Raw genomic sequence first — 21,293 nt, 5'->3', positions numbered from 1 at the left:
CACTTCTGTTAAATCTATATCTTAAGCAAAGTAACATGATTCCCTTTAAATTGTTTCACTTCTTTTAACTATTTTGTGCGGCCGATAAATCTAAATCTCACCTGCAGAGCAAATACAGACTGGTATAGGCATCGTTAAAATAGGTCAACAATACAAAAACATGATTTTTCAACATTATGATTAGGCATATTATAAGCTGACTTATCTTTTTAGTCATTATTTTTTTACAGAATACATATCCATTTAAGATTACTATTATACTGTTGTGATCCAAACTGATATTACGAATGTCTCAAAATATCACGTTGTAGTTATATTTATAGAGAACATGAGCATGAAAGTGTTGTAATTTTATTTTATTTTTTTCTTCAACGGAGGTTTGTCATTTAAAACCTCGATGTTTTATTGCAGTTGTGACATGTGATCCCCGGTCACACGCTGCACAGGTGAAGATGCTTCTCGTCAAGCTCTCAAATGGCACTTAAACTCTTACAAACGGATAAACAGGTTAACAGTTGGACTTGTCTCTGAACTTGCTAACCTGCTCACGGACTTGTGCGCGGCTCCTTATTCCTCCCCCTTCGCGTTGATGCCGACAGAGTGACTCCTGCACGACTGAATGAAAAGAGTTCGCCAAAGTCACTTCCCATGTTCACTGTCAGCCTGCTTCCTGTTTCTCTGCGTGGAGGTTCAAACATGCCCGTTGATCATTTGAGGAAGCACAATGTCGTATCATAGAATTAAAAAAAAAAAAAAAAAAATGTCTGAAGGCAGTAAGTCAATTTTATACGTTAAAGTGAGGCTGACTTTTAGAACACACAAATGTAAAAAAAAAAAACAACAAAAAAACTTTCTTAGAGTCATTATGGTGACAATTACTAAATGGCTGTCATTTTTAAATGGTTGCATCTGATATATGTAAGTTAATGTTAAATTGGAGTTCCAGCTTCAGGAGACTCCTGTATGGAAACTTAAGTTTAGAATAAAAAACTGTACAGATTTGACAGAATTTCGGTGTGGAGTCTTTGATGGTGCAATTTCCCTGCACAGCAAGTTTGATGCTGTTGCAATAACTCATCCTGGCCTGAGGATGGTGATGGTGGACTAATTAAAATATCAAACACTAGCCAAACAGAACTCCATTGAAAAACATAAACTGAGAGGGTTTGCTTCAAGTCTTGTCAAATTCAGCTCAGATTTTTGCAAAAATTTTTTTAATCCCTGTTAAAAGAAAGAAGATTTCCATGCAAACTTGAACTAAAACCCCTCCCTAGTTAACATGTTGCTTCTATGTTTCAACATGTGTGGGTTGTGCAAAATGCAATGTTGTACCTTGTAAAAAAAACTTAAAGTACATGTTGTCTAAAGGTCAGCACTATTTTGGCATCATTGTCAGTGTATATGGGGGAATAATAATATATTCTATTTCAAGACTATGACACGTCATGCTAGTTTTTAATTGAGTTTTGCAGACAGATCAAACAGCATTACTTCCTTTTTATTATCTCGTAGTTTATATTCAGTAACATCCACTGACTGACCTGTAGTTGGAGAGGGAGGTTATTTTTGAGGTATTTAGGAATGGTTTCATTAGATTAGCTTTACAGTCTCTCAACAAGTATCTATTTCATGCACAGTTGGCACATTGTTGTACATCTGGACACTTTTGGTAATATGTGGTATTGGAAGATAATGTTGGATTTTATTTTCTTAGTGGACTCTGAGCACCTGAATTCATGTCTCACTGACAGATAAATATGGTCACTCATTAAAATATTAGCCTGAGCATGAACTAGTGACACATACTAGATAATCACAACTTAATTTCTTAATGCAAATACTTCTGTCAGGGGTCAGAAATGTTGCTTGTATCATGACATTTAATGATTACTTCTGATTTTTTTTTTGAAACCATAAGTATTCACACCTCCTGGCTGATCTAAAATCACAAGTCAACTGTGAGGTCGTCTCATGTTTTAGTTTAACGATGCGTGAATTTGTTTTAAACAATAGAAAGAAAAGAGCTCATGATAAACGCAGGCGGAATTACGCATGATGCGTCACGATCAATAAAAACACCGACTCGACTGAATGTGTTTTACCGTCTTTTTTTCCAAATAAATGTTACAAAAATACCTTGTGTTCATTTTTCAAAAAATGGTACAGCAGCAAACAGAACCAAAACTCAGTCTTAGAAAACACACCTGGCACAGACTGGTCTGTAGTCTTTGACACCTTTGTATAAAATCTAAACTTTTCTAAGAAATGATTTTTCAGCACAGTAGTTTGGCACTAAAAAGGGAGCGTTTTGGCCCTGAAAAGCTTCTTTGTGAGATGGGAACATCTCGAAACATGTCGATTAGTTTAAAGTTAAATTGTTCATCAAATTGAACTACAGCAACAAAATTGACTACAGACTCCACACGGGTCATTCTGTTATACTGACTTGATTACTTTCTGTGTTGGTACTTTATATTCGTTGAAAAGCATAATGTTAACAAAAATGAACTTGTAACACTAACAAAACAATGTACTCTAACCGTCTCGTCAAGGGAGCTCTTAAAATACAACACGTCACGCTAGCAGTGTCTCTGCATTATTTACATGGGAATTACCTATAACTCATATCATTTTGGATTGATTCTCTCAACACTTTCCTTTTGATGTCTGACACCAAGTTATACAAAATGAGGATATCACCCTCTCAAGTGCTTGCAAATCAGGTTGTTTAACTCTTAAAGAAGTGCAAACAATGTTATAGAGCCCCAACAAAGGCTGCCGCCATTGTCCAATTAACCATAAACAGTAAAGAAGTCTCTCGAGGGTGCAGATAGAAGTTCTGCCCTCTGTCATAAAAGTAAAACCTTTTCATGTAGTGAAACAAGAAACCTGACCAACGTTTTCATTTATGGCGTTGTCTCCTCTGAGTCTCAGCAGACTGAGAAAGTCCTGTGTGGTTTTTTTCTAGGTTCATTTGGTCACGACACCTCAGTCAAAGGGGTTTCAAGTTTGCATAGATGTGCTGTTGGCCCTGCATAGACGTGTTCCTCAGTACCATTCAATATGCAGCACCGCAGGTTCTTGGAACTGTTTGACATTAACACTCCACATTGAATCCAGTACTTATGAAGGTTGTATTAGTGAGCTGAAGGCTGCTCTGGGAATTTATTCTGCTGCAGATGGGAATTTAGAGAGGAGGGACAAGGCTGTTCAACTAAGGTTATTGTACATGAGTTTGTAGCATATTACACTGTGTGCGCTGCACTGTGTTGGTGACGCTCTCAAACTTGTGTGCTAAAATTCATGTTGCATTCTGCTCAGTGTTCATGATATTTCTCCACTGGCTGGCTGCTCTCTCTCTCCTGTTCTATCACCCTGAGATCAACTGAAATCTGCCAGGAGCTACTCATCTTCCTACTTCTCCACTAAGATTTATAGCTGACAAATGATCACAAAGGCACACTCAACTATATGAACAACCGGGCAAAGGTCATTTTACTTTCAAAATAAAGCACAAACAGAAACTCCAATCCCTGTACCAAGGAGGGAGCATTTCTATTTGCTTAGTTTTTAAAAACTGGATATGACAAATGTGGCATGTTTAATGTGAGCTAATCATAAAAATATCTGCCATGTCAACTGAATGTGAAAATAAAACCCCTACAGAAATCCCAAACCTAAATTAAAGTGGATGGCATCATCTGTGGACTCAACTGTTGTGCCATAAATGTACTGTGCGGGCTGGATTTCTTAACTACGACATTATAAAATATTCTTTGTGCGCCATGAAAGAAGAATAAGGCATTCAGAATTGTAGTGGTTTCGGTGAGGCCACAAAGAAGTCACTTCTGACTGCTGACCAGCTGGCTAAAAGAACATGTTCCAACTTCATAAACGTGAATGAAAGCTGTGCTGTATGTCTGCAAGAAATGCAGAAGGCTTTAGCTGCACTGTCTGATATTTTATGGCTATATAAAATAAAAAAAAAGGCATTCCATCAAGTAATTGGAACTAATATTTACATCTGTATTTAGACAACACTTAACACAGGAGTGCACAAAGTTAACACTTTAACACCATTATGATTGTCTATAAAGCAGTTATTGAGCAGTGTCCACCAAGTAAAATGTCACACGAAATCATTCTGTGGTAGGAATGTAACAGTGCTGTTCAGAAGTGAGACAGAAAGTGCTCTGTGTGCTTGCCAGTTATGTTTTATGTTATATTTGCTTCAGTAGTCAAAACTATTTTAGTTTAAATAGTCTGAACAAATCACTGGCATTTGGCTTTCTGTGTTATCTAACCATCTAAACATTTATTTGTATATGAGTTGAGGTAGCAACAGGGCAAGCAGCAAAGCCCAAACTTGACATTGTTGTCTTCTCCTCAGAAGATAAACTATTCAAATCTACCCCATTCAGATTTCTGTAGATGGGACGTCAACTTTCTGCTACGTTTTCCCTCTTTTGTCATCTTAGTTCCTTTACAAAGGCACAGGTGTTCTAGTTTGTAAATCAGATGCATTTGGTATACTCCTCACATGCTGTGGCTTTGTGCTTGCTGAGGTTATGCCTAAAACAATCCTTTGCACATTAGTGCTCAGGCAACAGAGTGATTCTCCATCTTCTTCAAACTATCCGTCTGTGAGGTTCAACAGAGCCCATCTCTGGTCACCAGTGCTTCCTCAATTCTGGTCTTCCTCTCCAGGTAAACCCACCAAGACCTGGTCCTGCTCTGAGCTGCTGGGCTCCACATTAGGATATATGACGAGGAAAGAGGCAGTGAGGAAGCCGAGGAATGAGCCCACAGAGGCCATCACTGGAATGACACGCACGCTGCCAACTGCCTTTACCAGAGAACTGAGGGCCGACGCAACCAGAATCTGGCTGATATAAACCTGAAAACAGAGCACAACATGGTGACCTCAGTATTTGTGTAAAATATAATGACACTAATGCTTTTCACTGGTTTACATCACCACCATGTTTTCACAGCCCACAGGGTAAACAGTGGCATCTATGAATTCATTCAAAGAAAACAGAACTGTTTTCTACTGTTTGGCTCTAGAAATGGAAAAAAAGAGTGAACACTCACCTGGCAGGATAAGATTGCACAGTCAATGCCAAAACCTCTTCGAGTGTTTGCTGGACTGTGGTTAATGTACTGAGGGAAGGAAAAGGAGAGAAAGGATATAACTTCAATAATGGGTTTTTTTCTCCTTCATATTTCTATATGTTTTTTTATGCTGATTAAACTGACACTCAAGGCAAATAAAAAAATACTAAAGTGAAAACCAAACTGAACAAAACGTAACAAAATAGAACAATAACAAATCATATTGCTGCGGTTTGCTCAAAATGTGGCTGAACAGCGAACTGTTTAAATGTGTTTTGTTAATTGCAAACAAGTTCCACAACAAAATGATACATAAAAACTATATTTCTTTGTTTGTTTGCTTACATATGTGCCTCTGTTTGTATAGCTGAGCACATGCTCCCATTTGAAGTGATGTTGTGCATCGTGTATATGTGTGTGATCATACCTCTTTGATTTCATGGTACTGCCCGAGTAATGCATACGGACAATAGGAGATACTCATGGAGATGACGCCCATGCTACTGATCATCACCATGGCAACATAAACATTAGGGAAGATTGCCATGACTGCCGTTCCTAAGATAAGGGAGAATAAAAGCTGAAAACAATTTTCTGTAAAGAAAGTTTTCCTTCATTTACATACCCATTGAGACTAAATGTAACTGCTCATGAATCCACTGTACTGCGCTCTACTGTTGTCAGATGTCTATTTTACTATGTTAACTGACCTATTGAGAATCCCAGAGTTCCAACGATGTAGATGATCTTAATGCTCAGATCAAAATTATCCAGATACTTCTGAAGAATGGCTGGATGGAGAGAAATGATCAGTTATTAGAGACCTTTTTGAGACATGGGTTTGTTACAGCAGCTGGCTGAATCCTGATCTAAAAATGGAAACGGTGTTTGTGTTTTACCTGAGCAGACAGCAGCAGTAGCAGCATAGACCACTAGTCCCCAGCAGCCCATCTGTACTCCTCTATTATAATTCTGTAGCTCTGTGGAATTGGTTGGAGCCTTAAAAAAAAGCAGAATATTTAATGGAATATTATTGTACACCTGACTTGACAAAAAGACGGAATAATTGACATTTTAGTGTTTATATCCATAAATTAGAGTGTGTAGCATGCTGGGTTTATACTTCTGTATTTGTCTTGTATGTGGTTTCCATGTTATACAGAATGACAAATGATGTCAGCTTGTGTGTCAGCGATAAAACACTAGTGGACAGGAGAGTGTGTGCGTGCGTGTGCGTGTGTGTGTGTGTGTGTGTGTGTGTGTGTGTGCATGTACCGTGGGGTCTCCATTGAAAATGACTTGGCCCATGAAATCGGTATAAAACACGGCTTCAGCTATGATGGAGAACCATGTGAGGAGGTGACACAAACATAATCTCCAGAGCTGCCTTGGCATCTGTGGTGGGGTGAAATAACACAGGAAGTCAGGAAGAATAGAATTGGTTTCCTTTTCTTCAAGCACTTTGTTGACCTGATTAGATTTAAATATTTTAACTTTATTGTGCCAGATGGTTTTATTACACAGAACCATCTGAGAAGTCAGCCCACGAAACTGTTTCTCACCGTTTAAACTCAACCAATCAGATTAATGAACCATATGACGTAGTAAGAGAATGCTGGTAGATGATTCTTGCAGGTCTTTATAAAGAAAATTGTGCATAAAAAGACCTTTTATGAATTCTCAAAAAATATTTGATTCAAAGAAGGTAACACACTGGTTAAGTGTTACTGAACAACTGATAGAACTAGGGGTAATCGCGGTTGCTTCTCACCGTCATGGCTAAATCATGCCCATAGCTGCCAGTAGCTCTTCAGTGGATGCTAACTGGTTTTAACCAAGTGGTTTGGACACAAATTCATAACTTGTAATGTTGTGATCTCACAAATTCCAGCTGCCTCGCAAGGTAAGCACTTTGTAACATTGTTAAGAAAAGTGCTATATGAAGAAAGTTCATTCTTATTATTATCAAAAATAGAAAAGGAGTTCCCCCCAAAAAAGACTGCAACAGCAGAAATTTTCCTTTAAATGTTGAACGCAATCCAATAAAATATTAGAGATTATTTCACCTTCAACATGGACAGCCAGAGCAGCCGCACAGTTGTACCCCTGTCTGGTCCTCCTTCGCTGGTGGAGACCTCAGATGACAGACTGCTGGCTGACAGCTGCAACTCTCGCCTGTCTGGATGCCGCTGAATGTCACTCAGATCATTGAGACTGCGGGAGGTAGTGATTGGCTGAGGGCTTAAAGGTCCGTTACGTCGCAGTCGACGTCGCCGTAATCTCACGTGACCGTAATATGAAAAGGTAAAGGAGGGCTGGAGAGAAAAAAAAAGACATTAAGCTTTTTACTTGTGTGAAATAAACTATGGTGTCAATCAAATGTTCAGAGAAAATAACTTAAAAAATGATGGATGAAATCCTACTTGTCTGTAGAAGGTGTGTGGGTGTGGTCGTGAGGAACCTGAAGTATTGGAAGTGCGGGGCCCCAGCTTGGTGGAGGCATGGCTTTTGATGGCATTGGAGAAGTCAGATACGTTTGCGCCAGCTTTGACCTGAGGGGACAGGAGAGGAGGACAGACGTACGAATTAAAGGCCCAAATGGAAGCTGAAGCCCTGGGACTCCATATCTAAAGGTTTTCTGTCTCTGAAGAGTTTCATTTATCAAAAAACATAGGGAAAATAATCAGATGAAATTACTTGATGATATTTGGCAATATAATATTTAACATTCTTAAAATGATTTCAAGCCAACACAAATGACATCTCTAACTATGGCAGCGGCTTTCACCTGTCTCAGATGTGACATCTCCAAGCCAGAGCTGATCTGAAGTGAAGAACAACCATTTGTTGGATCCTTAAGTTCATGCAAAACTGGATTCTCTGGCTTCAAGACCGCTGTCCCATCAGTAAGGGTGGATGGTCCACCAGGAAGGGTTGGAGACCCAAAACTGTGGTCTGATGGCTTGAAAGCATCGTTGAGCTCTCCCTGTGTTTCTGGTAGAAAGTGCATGTCTGGCAAGAAAAGTTGTGTGTCAGGGTGAAGGTCAGGATCCAACTCAATTGTAGAGTCCAGCATGGCTAAGACTGAATCACTTTTACTCCGCACTCGCTCCACAGCAAGGAAGTCCAATTCCCCTCCTGCAGGATTTGATTCCTTGTCCTTTTGAGATGGCGAAAGAGCAGAGGAATCCTCCTCTGCAATCACATCTAATAAAGATGGTGCGTGGCCGACTGGCCTGAAAGAGAACTGGCTGCTAGACTCCCTGCTTCCCGAGTCTTTAAGCTGTTTGGATGGAGTGAAAGGTTGTTCTGGGATACTGAACATGTGCAGTGTGACAGAGATAATGAAGATGATGCCTGCAAACAGGAAGAGGACCTGTTCCTGTGATTTAAATGCTTGGCCCAGAGCTGTGCCAGTCCAGTCTAGGCCTCCCAGCATGTATCCCACTGCTCCACCGAGCCCTAAAGAAACACATATAAGGGTATTATTATTGTAGCAATATTATGTGTAAATGTATGTGGAGAGTTGTGGAACTGTGTCTCAATCTTATGTGTGTAGTCAGATTTGTGATGGTGTAAAGGGATCTGCAAATGAGTGTTTCAATTTGCAAGTGGTACCGAGATTTGTGAATGTGCAAAAGAAACCATAAATGTATACACAAGTCTTGTATTATGAGTGAAGTATTTCACTTCAAGAGCTGGACAAGTAGATAAACCGTCATTTCCACCTCGGGTATGCTTCTAAAATGACTGTCCTTTTGCAAAGTTGCTACATTCTTGCAATACTTGCTTGCATGCTTCTTCATGATCTCGGTTTATGACAAGGGCCTCCGCTGCCTGCTAGTACTTAAGCTGTGTAGCTACTAAAGCACATCACAAAGTGATGAAGAGCAGCACGTCACATGCAAAGAGGCAACTGACAGAGGCGTAACAAAGGTGGAAATGAAGATGTATCTGATTTTCCAGCTTTCAAAGCTAAATACTTATAGTACACTCATGATAAAAGAACATTTACATTCAGTTTTTGATTACATATTTGCAGATTGTTTTACACATCGGAAGCTCTTATTCACATACAGATTTGGGTACACAATCAACTACTCTTTTACAAATTCTCAAAAAAGACACTCACCACAAACATTTGCAAGAAATCCTGCTACAACAACACCCCAATATACAGTGGGAGACATAGATGTCATTATTCTGCAAAGAAAAGTGATGTGTGAAGTAATTTGTTGGTTTTAAAGATGTTTACATGTGGACAACTTATAGATGTTTTCTTAAATAGCTGAAATTTCTACGTGGACAGCCTGTGTGTGAGGTATTCTCCATGCATGTCCTACCGGCAGAGAATGCATGAATATTCAGGGCCATATCTTGCTCCTCAGTGTCCGCGACATCAAGAAGGTAAGCTCTGATTGGTCCCTCAGAGGCATCAGCGGAGAAGTCCAGCACCACCACACCAACTACAGTAAGTATGATGCCAATTGGCTGATGGTTGGGGGTGTCACCTACGGAAAGGCCTGAAATACCAACGCAAAATGCACTAAGATTGAATTAAACTGTAAAGATTATAATATGTGAAAGGTGATGTCCTTCGAAAACCCGCGACTCACCTATTAATGACCCATTTAAAAACAGTGCCACCCCCAGCAGCACACCTACACAAAGAGCCAGAATGAATGGTCTTCTCTGGCCCCATCGCAGAGTACAGCGGTCACTGGCTGAGCCAATCACAGGTGTGAAGAGGAGACCCAGGATAGGACTCAGAAACCAAGTTAAACTGTAATACTGCTCAGGAAGACCTAGAAAACACACATACGCTAGACTCAATCAGATACATTAAATCAGAAACTGAAGTATATAGGTTGGAGCAGGTGAAACACTATTTTACATTTTAGTTTAGGAAAGACTTGATATGAAACCATGCATCATCTCGCATCGATCACATTGTTAAATTTTAGCCTACATCATTGTAGCAAGACCCTTTATGATAATGCAAAATTGTCTGTTTTCCCAATATTGCAGCTTTAGAGTCTTGTTAGTATTTCTTAAACCGTGGCAGTTAAATTGAATAAAAGACATTAGAGGCCATATGATTGAAGAGCAACGGTTTCATTGGCTGACAGATCCTGTGAACCAGCGAAGAACATCAAGAGCAAATGAGAAAACAGAAGGCAAATGTGTTAAATGAAAAAAAGCTCAAATGCTGCACTATTTGTATTTTTACTCAGGCAGCATTGATCAATTATGCTTTTTATATAGAATGTGTTCAAAAATGGTGCCCTGAATCACTATCTTTTTTGATAACACCAGCATCCTGTTTTCACAGTTAAACAATGCGAAGGATCTAAATGCAAAACACTGAGGCAGATAGCGAAGCAACAGATAATTTAAATTACAAAAAATTGGTGCAATTTTAAAAACCAGGCATGTGGAGAAAATACCAGGGGAAACAAGAGTCCAAAGTCCAAGCAGGATACAAGCAGACACGATGCTTGACATAAAAGCACAAGTGTAAGACAACTAAAACTTAGTTCAAAGGGCCTTAAGATGAAGCCTTTTCAACCACCAGACTGGGAGTAGATATACTGGGTGGACTGATCGAGAGTGGCTGCAGCTGAGGCAGATTAAAGGTAACTGGGAGCAGGTGAGGTGGGCGTGGCAGGCAGGAGATAAACTGAATACCAGGGAGGCACAGACCAAAACCCTCACACATGCTGTCTTTTATACTGGTCTTTGTCTATATGCTGTATTGTATGACACCAACATCTGTCACGTGTTTTCATTGAGTATAATTTGTTTTGTTTTCAACTGTCTTCAACGTGGACTGATGGAAGAACTGACGTTGTGAGCGTTCACGTTTTCTATAATGCATTTCTAGCCTACCAATCTCTGTTTTGAGTAAATTCAGACTACCTACTCATTATTTTGTCATGCAGAAATTTGCAAGAATAAGTACACCAGTGTGAGTCTGGGCAGTTTCTACACAGAAAAGATAAAAGTTCTCCCATGTTCCATTGTTTATAAAAGCATAGCACTTGACTGATCTTGCATACCAATACATAGCTGAAGAACCACTATTGCTGTTTCTCTGCCAATACCTTTTAGGGTGACGGGACTATTTCTGTGTTGCAGGCCAGTTACAACAACACAGACAAAAATAGGCACCAACCAGGCAAGGAAAGTGGTGAAATCACCTCTAGCTGCCCCTGGTGGCAGGACAGAACTGAGCTTCAACATGTACTACATAAAAGGAAGCACTGCTCTTTAGTCCTTTTTAGTCATTTCAAAACCAATGCGGCGTGGCAATTTTCACTGCACTGCTTTGGCTCACAAATATGTACAATTATTGGGAGACATCAGCTGTTAGTTATAATAACAAAACGACTGCAAGAAGATAATACATGATTTTCTATCCCTTATGAAGAGATGCAATTTTACTTCTTACGGGAGCAACATATTACTCTGCTGCTGCTTTCCAGCTCCCTGAAGTCAACAAAACAGAAGATGACTTTCTCACAGCAGCAAAAATATCTGGCTTTCCATCTGCCCTTCCCAGTGGTGCTCAATCTTTCTTAAATGGTGTTGTAACAAGGCTTAAAGGTGCCTGTGGAGGTTTTTCTAAGTGGATCAATTTTTTTTACAAGTGTGTTACTGTTTTTCAGGGGCATGTCCAGTGAGGAAGGAAATGCATTACATGTGCTTTGTTTGAGTTAAAGACTACACACAATGTGGTCTGGTGAGTAACACCATGCGTAAACACAACTATAATTTGTTTAAAAGAGAACGCCGCAGGTTACCCTGAGGCAAAAGACACTCATTGGACAGGTTGCAAAGCTGCTCATGCATTCTGCGTTTTAATGTTGTAAAGCTACTGTGCTTTGCAATAGCTGATAACTTAGTCACACTTATGGTTGTAGTTTTGTTCAAAGTGGAGTACCATCTTTTCCATCAGTCACCTGAGGGTCAGATTTGATTCCAACTTGATGTAACACTCCTCAAGATAAAAATAAATAAATAAAAATAAATAAATAAAAAAACGGCACCATTATTGGTGTTTAAACTGTCTGTGTTAAAATGATTCAAAATATTTTCATAGAAAGTTGAGGTGTTCAGAAAAACAGGACTTCATCAGATTGCATATTTTGTACTAAATAAAGATAAACACAAACTCTTCTCCTGTACAGCCTTGACACCATAATTAGCTCTATTTGAACTGATCTACATTCATGTTTTACTGCATATAGACTCATTGCTAGTGTTAATCTACTTAGAAATCTCACAAACAAGGTGCCTTGGCAATCTAAGTGAAGAAACAAGAACAAATTTGTGTACCTGTAACACTGCTGTACAAATGTATGTTTACAGTGCTCACTCATAATCCAAAAGACGTTGCTATAATAAATGTTTTGCCAAGCTGGAAGGGCTCTGGGAAATTCAACAAACTGTAGACAGATTTATGAGCCAATAGTAAAAGGTAAATAGAAGACTACAATCATTTTCTGACATACAAATGAACTGCATTGCATGTACTGTGTTTTTTATTTTAAAAGGGGTGGCTTTGGCAAAGTCTATCTTCTGCAGAAACGCAGCTAAAGTGTAACATTTTCAAACTAACTAAATTCATTAAGCCTTAACATGCTTAACTTTTTTAAACATAATTTTTCTTACAATATTGTCATCAGAGAGGAGCACCGCAATGTGCTGTGTTAGACATTCTTGTCATACCTAGCCAGGGGAAAATGCCTTTGTTGCATTTCTGCTATTGTGGCAAACTTGACATCTAACTGCATAGCCCCCCGTTGGCTACTGCTAGGGGTTAAATGACACAGAGGTGCAGTCAATGGATTCAGTCTGGCTAGTGCGGGCTCAGGATCTTCAGGATAACAGAAGTGAGCTTCATCGCAAACCAGACCCAACTGTTCTAATACAGAAAGTAAACCAACAACAACAACTAACTCATAGCCACTCTAACCAGGAGAAAACTGACACAAATCACTCTCTGTGAATGTATATGCCACAATGTCATAAACTTTGTCTTCTCTCTCCCTGTGCCTTTTAGCGGGTATCTCCAGAGCTCTGTGTTTCTGATCTGTGCTTACTGGCCCCACCAACTTGTCCATTGTTTATTTTGTGTCATTTCTCTATGCTGTTCCGCTCTCCCTCCACTCTCTTCCTACCCCACACCAAAGTCTGGTTCTATCAGAGGTTTCTTCCCATTAAAGGGAGTTTGTCTTCTCCAGTGTCACTAAATACTTGCTTGAAGAATAGTTGGGTTTCTCACTATAATATTATTATGTTTTGACCATACTATGTAAAGTATCCTGATATGACTTCTGTAATGATTGAATGACTGAAACTTTATCACTAAGATACATGACAAAGGAAACAGAACAGGTTGTCAACAACAGCTTGGAAACATCATAAGGCTATATTGATGATGCTATAACCATACCACTATGTACCGAAAGTGGGAGGGGTCTAACAACTATGAATAAGCTCGGCAAAGTTCTGCATAACTAACCGAGTATGTGTGCTTAGCAGTGGCACTGACAGATTTATTATGTACAAGTTGCTGTAACGGAGCTCCTGCTAATGTCTGTCCTTTACTTAAAACATTTCAAAAAGAGTTCTATCCCAATTCCCCTTGACGAGTTGCAGAGAATGTGCCACTGACAGAGGGTGACATGAGTAGAACAGTGAGAGAAGAACAGGAGTATGTCTGTCTCTGTGTATAACTGTGTTGCGTCTTCTTACCTATCTGCAGCAGCACTGGTGTCACCAGGGCCGTTTCCATGGCATAGCAAAACTCACGTCCAAACATCACTGCCGCGTGCATTACCCAGCGATGCAGAGGGATCCGCACTCCTCTGCCCTCCACCCCCACCTCCACCTCCTTCTCACTCTCACTGTCTTCTGCTTCTTCTTTCGGTTTTCTGTTCTGTGGAAGGCCAGAGCCCTTTTTCCCGTCAGCTTCCTCTCCCATTTCAGTCTGGGTGGACTTCAGGGGAACCATTTGGTATTAGTTGGTATATATAAGTGTGTATGACTAATTGCCAGTACTTTCCTATAAATGCAAGCAAAACATTACTTTATTATAATAAACTAATAGAAACTGCAATGTCCATGTTTTTTTTTTATCTTGGTCACTCACTGGTTATGAAAACTTCAAGTTATCCAGGAAGATGCAGCAAGCAGGGAGTTCAAAGCAAAAATAATTGTAAATAATTGACGAAGAGGCAGAAATTGTCATTATAATGTGATAAATATGTCCAAAACATTTGATGCGTTCAGAATATTTTTTCCTGCAGCCATCATGCTGATGTATGTCAGCACAGCTCACAAGCTCAGCTGGAGAGCAATTGGACTGTTTACATATGCTTGCACACAAGTTTAAAACTCAGGAAGAACAGAAAACTTCAGCTCCAAAGGTATGCAGAGGGGAGGAGCGAGAAAGCGCTTGAATAGGTGTGTGATTATGCTTGATTTGGTGTGTGTTGAAGGGTGTGTGCATTCACCTGGATTGTGTAAGATTGGGATTTAGGTAAGCAGCAGAAGTTTGTGAATGTGCACTTAAGTGTACTTCAAGCAAAGCCAGGTCAAAACATGTGGAAATTCCTTGGTGAAGACTCATGTTCCTTGTCACACAGCAACCTGCAGAAAAACCCACACCAGTTAGAAAATTAACTAGTCATAAAACAGCAAGGTGGGTAGCTTTGCCTCGGGCAGACGGACAGACGAATGAATGGACATTACAAATTGGGAAATTCTTGTCTTATAAGAGCATTAAATATGTATGGCTGTATGGACACACGTGTGGGGGAAGAAAAAAAAAGGCCTAAATAAAGCAATTTCACCTTACATGAATGATCTGAAATTGCTGTGAAACTCTGACATCACCTCTAAACACAACCTTCAAACCGACATCAGAGGCACACAGCTGTCACATGAAGAAATAAACCATTATTACAACACTATAGCTGTTGCATTAGTGTAAACAGTTAAACTAACTCTGGGATGGATACATACAATGTGATGTTGGATATATACAGTGGGTTAAATAAGCAAGTACCATTTCCGTCTAGTTTTTACTTATTCACTTTTTGCCTGTCTTCTCAGAAGGACACTTATCCCAAATAAAGGTCAGGTCACGTATGAGTTAATGTTTAAACGCTTCCAGGCACAGATGTGAAATAGTCTTGTGCAATGCTATTTTTTTTTTTTTTTTTTTTGCAGAGTGTGGCAGAGTAACCTGTTCCTATATGTAACCTGACACCCTGACGATATGCCATACAGTAATATATTTGCGTTTCTCATTTTGTTCCATGATTTTGAACTCCTGGGTAAAGTTGAATGCAGGTTTCTCACAGGAATGTAAAACAAGTGAGAGTCCGGAGGGCTTGTTGAACCAGTTATGGCTTGCCTTTCCCAGGAAAAGCTCTCCCAAACGGTAACGCTGGCTTACCTGAGCTACGGCACAATACCGAGGCGTTAAGAGGCCATTTCAAAACGTGATGAAGGCGCAAACAGCGAAATAAGTTCGTCTGGATGGATGAAAACGTGACTTGACTGAGCGAATTAATGTTAGCAGGCTCGGCAGCGAAAGTTAAGGAGTTAAGATCCGGAGTACCACTTATACAAACAAAACAAAAAAAAAGGAAAGATGTAACATACCCGAAGTTTTATTCCGCTGTGGTTAAGTCCAACCAGTTCCGCATTGTGTGGTATTTCGCTCTCGTGTCAGTAAAAGCTGTCAAATTTGGGCTAGCTATCCAGCTAACCTTCACCAGCTAACTTGACCATCTGGTGTATTGTACTCCACTTATCAATGTCATTGGTTTCCACAGTAACAAAGCGGGGCGTGGTCTTACGGCTACGCGTATGACGTCGGCAAAGTACTTACCTCTGGAAGGGCATTAAAATAGGCTACTTTTGTGTATTATTAATCAATTAATAGGCAAATACCAAAGGTAATAACATGTAATAATGTAATTTCACATTGAGCATATAACGTATTTTATTATTTTGTATTGCCTCATCTCTGAAATACACAGACAGAGGTCTGACTATAATGTTACATATTTTTTGACTCATTCGCTTGAACTTGACCCCATCCACTCGAGGCAACGACATTTTATTTTTATTTTTTTTCCAGAAAAACGAATTGTTTGACTAGCTTGACCACCCCTTTTGTTTTCAACAATATACATTAAATGGGATATTTTTCTCCTGCAAAGCTGGGCAGAGGTTCTGACGATTGGTGATGAAACAAAGACTACCAATGGTTTGCCGAAACAGCACACAATATCATTGTTGTTATTAAAATATATATATATATATATATATTATAACAACCCCTGTCCAAATGTTCAGAAGTTGCCATACCAGTGATAACGTTTCTTGTGTTGCCTCAGTGCTATGGTCTTTGAAATGAGGTGCAATGTTGCCCCCTGCTGCACAAAAGTGGTTATTATTGCCAGATGTTTTATTATAAATGTTATATTTGATAGCAAATACGGGCATAAAACATCCTCATTATCCTGAAACTCTTACAGCTGTAATGGGATTTCCTCTGTTCACATTGCTGTAAGAAGTTGATCCATGTGTATTTAACAGTATGTTTTATGAAAAGGATGCAGTGGTCCCAGACAGGTATCAAGATGGTGATCGTAGGTTTCTGTGATCTTAATGATCTTTTGCAAAACATTAGTGACAGCTATCATTGCTCTTTTAACTATGCTCACGTTCAGTTTAAAGATTACATTCAGTATGAAAGAAACTTGTATGTAGTGCTGTAGCTGTTTAAACAATCTCTGTTATGACCAAAATCAGGTTTTAAAAATTACCTGACCTAAGGAAGTGTATTTAGTTGAGCAAATACACTTTAAAGGAAAATATATTGGGATTAAATTGAAATGTGGATTATAAAGATAGGCTTTCATCAGGTTTAAACATACTATTTAATACAAAATGTTCTTGTGATTCCCAAACCTATAATTCAGTATTCTGTTGTGATGTTGGAATTTGGGAGTAAATTGTACTCTTGACAAGTGACTTCCACAAATGAAAAGTCCCAGGTCCAACTGTTTCTTGGCATATTAATAAAGTAGTTGCAGACAAAATTTGTTTCTTGTCAATGCTGTAGTTTATTGAAGTAAATATGTAAAATATTTTAAGTTGCGGAACCAGCTGTTTTACTTTTTGTGAATTGGTTGGTGCTCATTATTAAAAACTAATGGCAGCAAGAGTGTCAATCCTGAGCTCTTAGCACTGTGCCATTACACAATGATGCTGTTGTGACTGGTCGGCATGTTGTAGAGTCCAGAAATATTGCTATGACATCTCTGTAACTGTTAGTTGTATGCACCCCTTTTAAAAGGGGTTTTACAGTGTGTGGTTCTTCCCCAGATTGTCTCTCTACAATGCGTTGGGAATCTTGGTCATCATGATCACATTATTAGTGATGGCGTTGGCCGTCCCTCCTGAGGCCTTGGAACTGTGCTGCATACTGACAATGTCACCACTGGTCTGCTCAGGCTCGGCACGACGGAAAATATGTCTCACAGTGGCCTAAGGGCAGTAAAGGCAATACATTATTTAGTGAATCGATGAGTGAAAAAGTGAATACATGACTGATGGATAGAATTTTTTGGGCTGGAGGGAGCAATGGATAGGTGACAAAAAGGAAGGATGTCAGACTGGATTGGATAGAGGAAGGTGAGGAACAGAGGGAGGAAATAACTCACGACATACCTGGAAATTATTTGTAACAAAGCAGTAGACGACAGGATCCATACAGCTATTCAAACTGCTGAGAGTGACAGTTAAATGGTATACTATTACATGATGAGGCATATCAGGGTAGAAGTACACCACCACCTACAACACAGAAGATAATGCCAAAGATTGTCATTCGCAGTACCTTTTAACATTACATCGAACAAAAACATTGGAACGGGTAATCGGTCTGCTCATACTGTATCTAACCTTAGTCTTATCAAAAAGTTCCCAACCTTTTGGGCTTGTGACACCGTAAAACAAATAAATACTTCTCACATAGCCTGAGTGTGAACATGAGTTATGTGCCACCTAACCAAAAAGTGGTTTTCTGTCTCAGATTGTTACATCTGATGTGTTTTTGGAGGACCAAAGAGTTGAAAGCATCAAAAGTTTCATATAAATGAAACACAATTTAAAGAATGATCAGAGAAAATAAACAGAAACAGAAGCTTTTGCAGATTTAGGCATTTTAATTTTTTTTTCAAAACAATGCAAAAAAGCAGAGAATGGCATTAGCTTTTATTGCATGGTTCTATATGCAAATAGTGCTTAAAATATACTGATGTATATATGCTGTACTATATACTTTTGGAGCTCACTGTATATTCTTTCATATTTCTTTAATCATCTTTTGACCCCTTGAGTTATCTTGGAGACTTTTGAGTGTTGAAGGGCTTTAAAATATGATGTGGATATTACATCATACTTGTTGCTTACTCACCTGTCTGATATGGAAGGGTGTGAAACACACAGTAAAGATGATCAGCACAGTGGTCAGCAGCTGGACAGCCCTCCTTCTCCTCTCTCTGTGGAAATACAGTCAATACCATCACTGTGATCTTTTAGTCCTTTCACTCTTGCAAGGGATGTTCTTGTAACAATAGATAGATAGAATTTTTAAAACATGTTCAACTTTAGAATTTTTTTCAAAACCGTATACAAGCAAACAAGCAACAACCAGAAATGCCATGTTATTCTTCTTTCTTTGATTTTGTTTGTCACTGTGACACTGGTTATACCTGCTCTGCTGCATCAGACGGCGGTCAGCTAGAGCCCACATAATGCGCAATGTGAAGACCACAATGACGACGAGGGGTAGAAAGAACTCAGTGAGGGTAAGAAATAGGAGCTTTGAGAGGCAGCAGCCTGTATGCTGGAAGGCAGTAGAGAGAAAGGAGTAGGTGACTATGATGGCAAAGAGCCAGACAGAAATGCAGACACATTTGGCCACACTGGAGTTCCTCCAACGACGGGAAGCTTCAACCTGCAAGGACAATACAGAGATTGAGTCCTTTTCCATTTGTTTTTGAAGTCAGGATCAGCAGGTATCCAGCATGTTGTAAAGGACAGTTTCAGAAAACATCAAAACCAAACCAAAATACAGAAGAAAAAAAAACAAACCTGCACAATGGCGAGGTAACGGTCAACACATATGCAGGTTAGAAACAAAATACTGCAGTACATGTTGACAAAGTAGCTGAAGATGTGCAGGTAGGAGCAGGTGAGACAAGCTCCTCCACTGTAGTAGAGCAGAATGCGTGTCGGCAGAGAGAGATTCACCAAGAGGTCAGTCACCGCCAAGTTGATGGTGTAGATCACGGACGTGGTCTTTTGCTTGGTGCGGAAACAAAAAACATAAAGTGCAACTGTGTTGAGCACCATGCCCACCTGAAAAAAAAGAGGGTGATATGAGATACAGGGGTGGAAGATTAGATGAGCATTCTTAACATGAGCTGCAAAAGAGTAGAGGAATCTAAAATGCGAAAGGGGCTTTGTGAAAACTGCCTACCAGGAAAATGAGAGAGTTTATGATCATCAGTGCAATCCAGAAACCATAGAAGTCATTGTAGAGTCCCTCATCTAAATGTGCCAGTCTCTGAAGATATGCTTCCATGCCACTTCTGTTCGTTGGACTGCCTATCACTGGCACGATGGGGAAGGAGGTATTGATGAAGAGCCAGGACTCAGTACCGTTGAAGTTCATCATTACGGTAATGAGAACCGTTAATGATACGGATGAAGGTCGGGAGGATAATGGTGAGTCAATGTTGAAGTTGAAACTGCTGACAAAATAACACAAAGTTTTCAGAATAATTTTCCATATTCAACAATTGGCTGCCAAACTATACTGTATTTATGTAGTTTACATTTCAATGAATTTGAAGTGCAATTTTCCCTGAAAGTCAGTGTTGCTCTAACTTATTTTACTACTTATCTGGTTGAGGAGGCAAATATTTTTATATATCAGCATCTGTCACTCACACACACACACACACACACACACACACACACACACACACACACACACACACACACACACACACACACACACACACACACACACACACACACACACACACACACACACACACAAACTTTCCTCTTCACCTTTTGCCCTGACCTCTTATTGGTTGTTGCTGTTGGCACAGACACACTGACAAAGCCACTTAAAACCAGTATCTGATTCATTTATTCCCGGTATTTATAATGCAACCATATTTATTTATTGCTACAGCACTCTCTCTGAGGGGTTATGGGTTTAATTCCAATACAATTACTGGCAGAGATCTAACCTTCTCACAAAACACAGAAACAACACATCTAATATATTCTGAGCAATATGTGACCTTTTCATTGAATCATAACAAAAAAATGTTCTGTGTGGTTTTGCCACATTTGAGTAGCTCAGGGCAGCTCTGATCTGGACTAAGATGGTCAATTGTGCCTGCATGAATTAGTCCTGATCTCAGAGCTGAACTTTGCATGTTTATTTATCTCAGACAGATGGTGAATTCTTCTTGTAATTGGAATAAACAGAGTGGAATTTGGAAAATAGGATGAAATCTGTTTGTGTGTGGACAGGACATTTACAGCTTCAAGTTTTGTGTCATATCATTTGAATGTCTTGAATGAAGGAATGTTTATACATTGACATTCATTCATTGGGTGCACAGCTGAGACCTTTACAACCTCAGCAATACATTTAAACAAGTCAAATTAACTCATAGCTGCTGTTATTTTATATATGACATCCCACAAACCAAACACGCAATTAAAAATCCACTGATCCTCACTGATATCAAGTAGATAGAAGTGAAATAAATGTCATTGCATCTACACTGGATCATGACTGAAAATGTAAATTACTTTTAAAGAAACAGAAAAAGATCAATGTTGTTGTTGTAATATGTCATCTTCAGGGTGTTTTTCATGTCACACTTGCATAGTTTGGTGATAATGTCTTAAAGTGCACAAACAAAATCCTACTGTTACGAGACTATATAAAATTAGACACGAGCGTAAACGATATGTCCCTTTCAATATGGTGCTTTCAGCCTGAGGAGGAAAATAAATATGCTGAAGAGTCTTTCAGGTGTGAATATTAAACACCAGAG

General features: G+C 39.4%; 2 protein-coding genes across 4 annotated transcripts; both read right to left on the bottom strand.

The window, feature by feature from the left end:
• Positions 1-2,099: 2,099 nt before the first annotated feature.
• Positions 2,100-15,932, bottom strand: LOC138619529 (solute carrier family 45 member 4-like). 3 transcript variants are annotated; one of them, XM_069696084.1, is made up of 14 exons: positions 15,793-15,932; positions 14,273-14,772; positions 13,876-14,185; positions 9,732-9,920; positions 9,459-9,638; positions 7,904-8,577; positions 7,539-7,667; positions 7,182-7,430; positions 6,391-6,510; positions 6,015-6,114; positions 5,826-5,906; positions 5,543-5,673; positions 5,095-5,163; positions 2,100-4,897 (listed from the first exon to the last, which is right to left on the bottom strand). In XM_069696084.1, the coding sequence occupies exons 3-14, from the start codon at positions 14,132-14,134 to the stop codon at positions 4,685-4,687; spliced, it is 2,394 nt and encodes a 797-aa protein (XP_069552185.1). In that variant the 5' UTR covers positions 14,135-14,185; positions 14,273-14,772; positions 15,793-15,932; the 3' UTR covers positions 2,100-4,684. The 3 variants fall into 3 exon arrangements, with proteins under 3 accessions (XP_069552185.1, XP_069552186.1, XP_069552184.1); XM_069696085.1 differs by having other exon boundaries at positions 14,637-14,772; XM_069696083.1 differs by having other exon boundaries at positions 13,876-14,772.
• A 1,395-nt stretch (positions 15,933-17,327) lies between these two features.
• On the bottom strand, positions 17,328-19,932 carry LOC138619532 (G-protein coupled receptor 20-like). The gene is made up of 6 exons (XM_069696088.1): positions 19,688-19,932; positions 19,300-19,566; positions 18,918-19,162; positions 18,620-18,704; positions 17,872-17,997; positions 17,328-17,688 (listed from the first exon to the last, which is right to left on the bottom strand). The coding sequence occupies exons 1-6, from the start codon at positions 19,883-19,885 to the stop codon at positions 17,536-17,538; spliced, it is 1,074 nt and encodes a 357-aa protein (XP_069552189.1). The 5' UTR covers positions 19,886-19,932; the 3' UTR covers positions 17,328-17,535.
• Between the last annotated feature and the right edge of the window lie 1,361 nt (positions 19,933-21,293).

The sequence above is a fragment of the Brachyistius frenatus genome, unplaced genomic scaffold (genome assembly GCF_029030835.1).
Source record: "Brachyistius frenatus isolate BFR_SWC_R1_liver_20210118 unplaced genomic scaffold, ASM2903083v1 Contig_20, whole genome shotgun sequence".
Classification (NCBI taxonomy): Eukaryota; Metazoa; Chordata; class Actinopteri; family Embiotocidae; genus Brachyistius; species Brachyistius frenatus.
The sequence above is the reverse complement of the archived record's forward strand: the minus strand, read 5'-3'. Positions and strand labels throughout refer to the sequence as shown.

Bases quoted from the DNA above. Each gene is read 5' to 3' on its own strand.
- LOC138619532 (XM_069696088.1), bottom strand. From the start codon at position 19,885: ATGATGAACTTCAACGGTACTGAGTCCTGGCTCTTCATCAATACCTCC. The intron at 17,998-18,619 runs GTGAGTAAGCAA...TCTGTGTTGTAG, and splicing joins CACCCTTCCATATCAGACAG to GTGGTGGTGTACTTCTACCC. The intron at 17,689-17,871 runs GTATGTCGTGAG...TACTGCCCTTAG, and splicing joins TTGTTACAAATAATTTCCAG to GCCACTGTGAGACATATTTT.
- LOC138619529 (XM_069696083.1), bottom strand. From the start codon at position 14,134: ATGGTTCCCCTGAAGTCCACCCAGACTGAAATGGGAGAGGAAGCTGAC. The intron at 5,674-5,825 runs GTCAGTTAACAT...CCCTTATCTTAG, and splicing joins AACTCTGGGATTCTCAATAG to GAACGGCAGTCATGGCAATC. The intron at 5,164-5,542 runs GTATGATCACAC...TCCTTCCCTCAG, and splicing joins AGTACCATGAAATCAAAGAG to TACATTAACCACAGTCCAGC.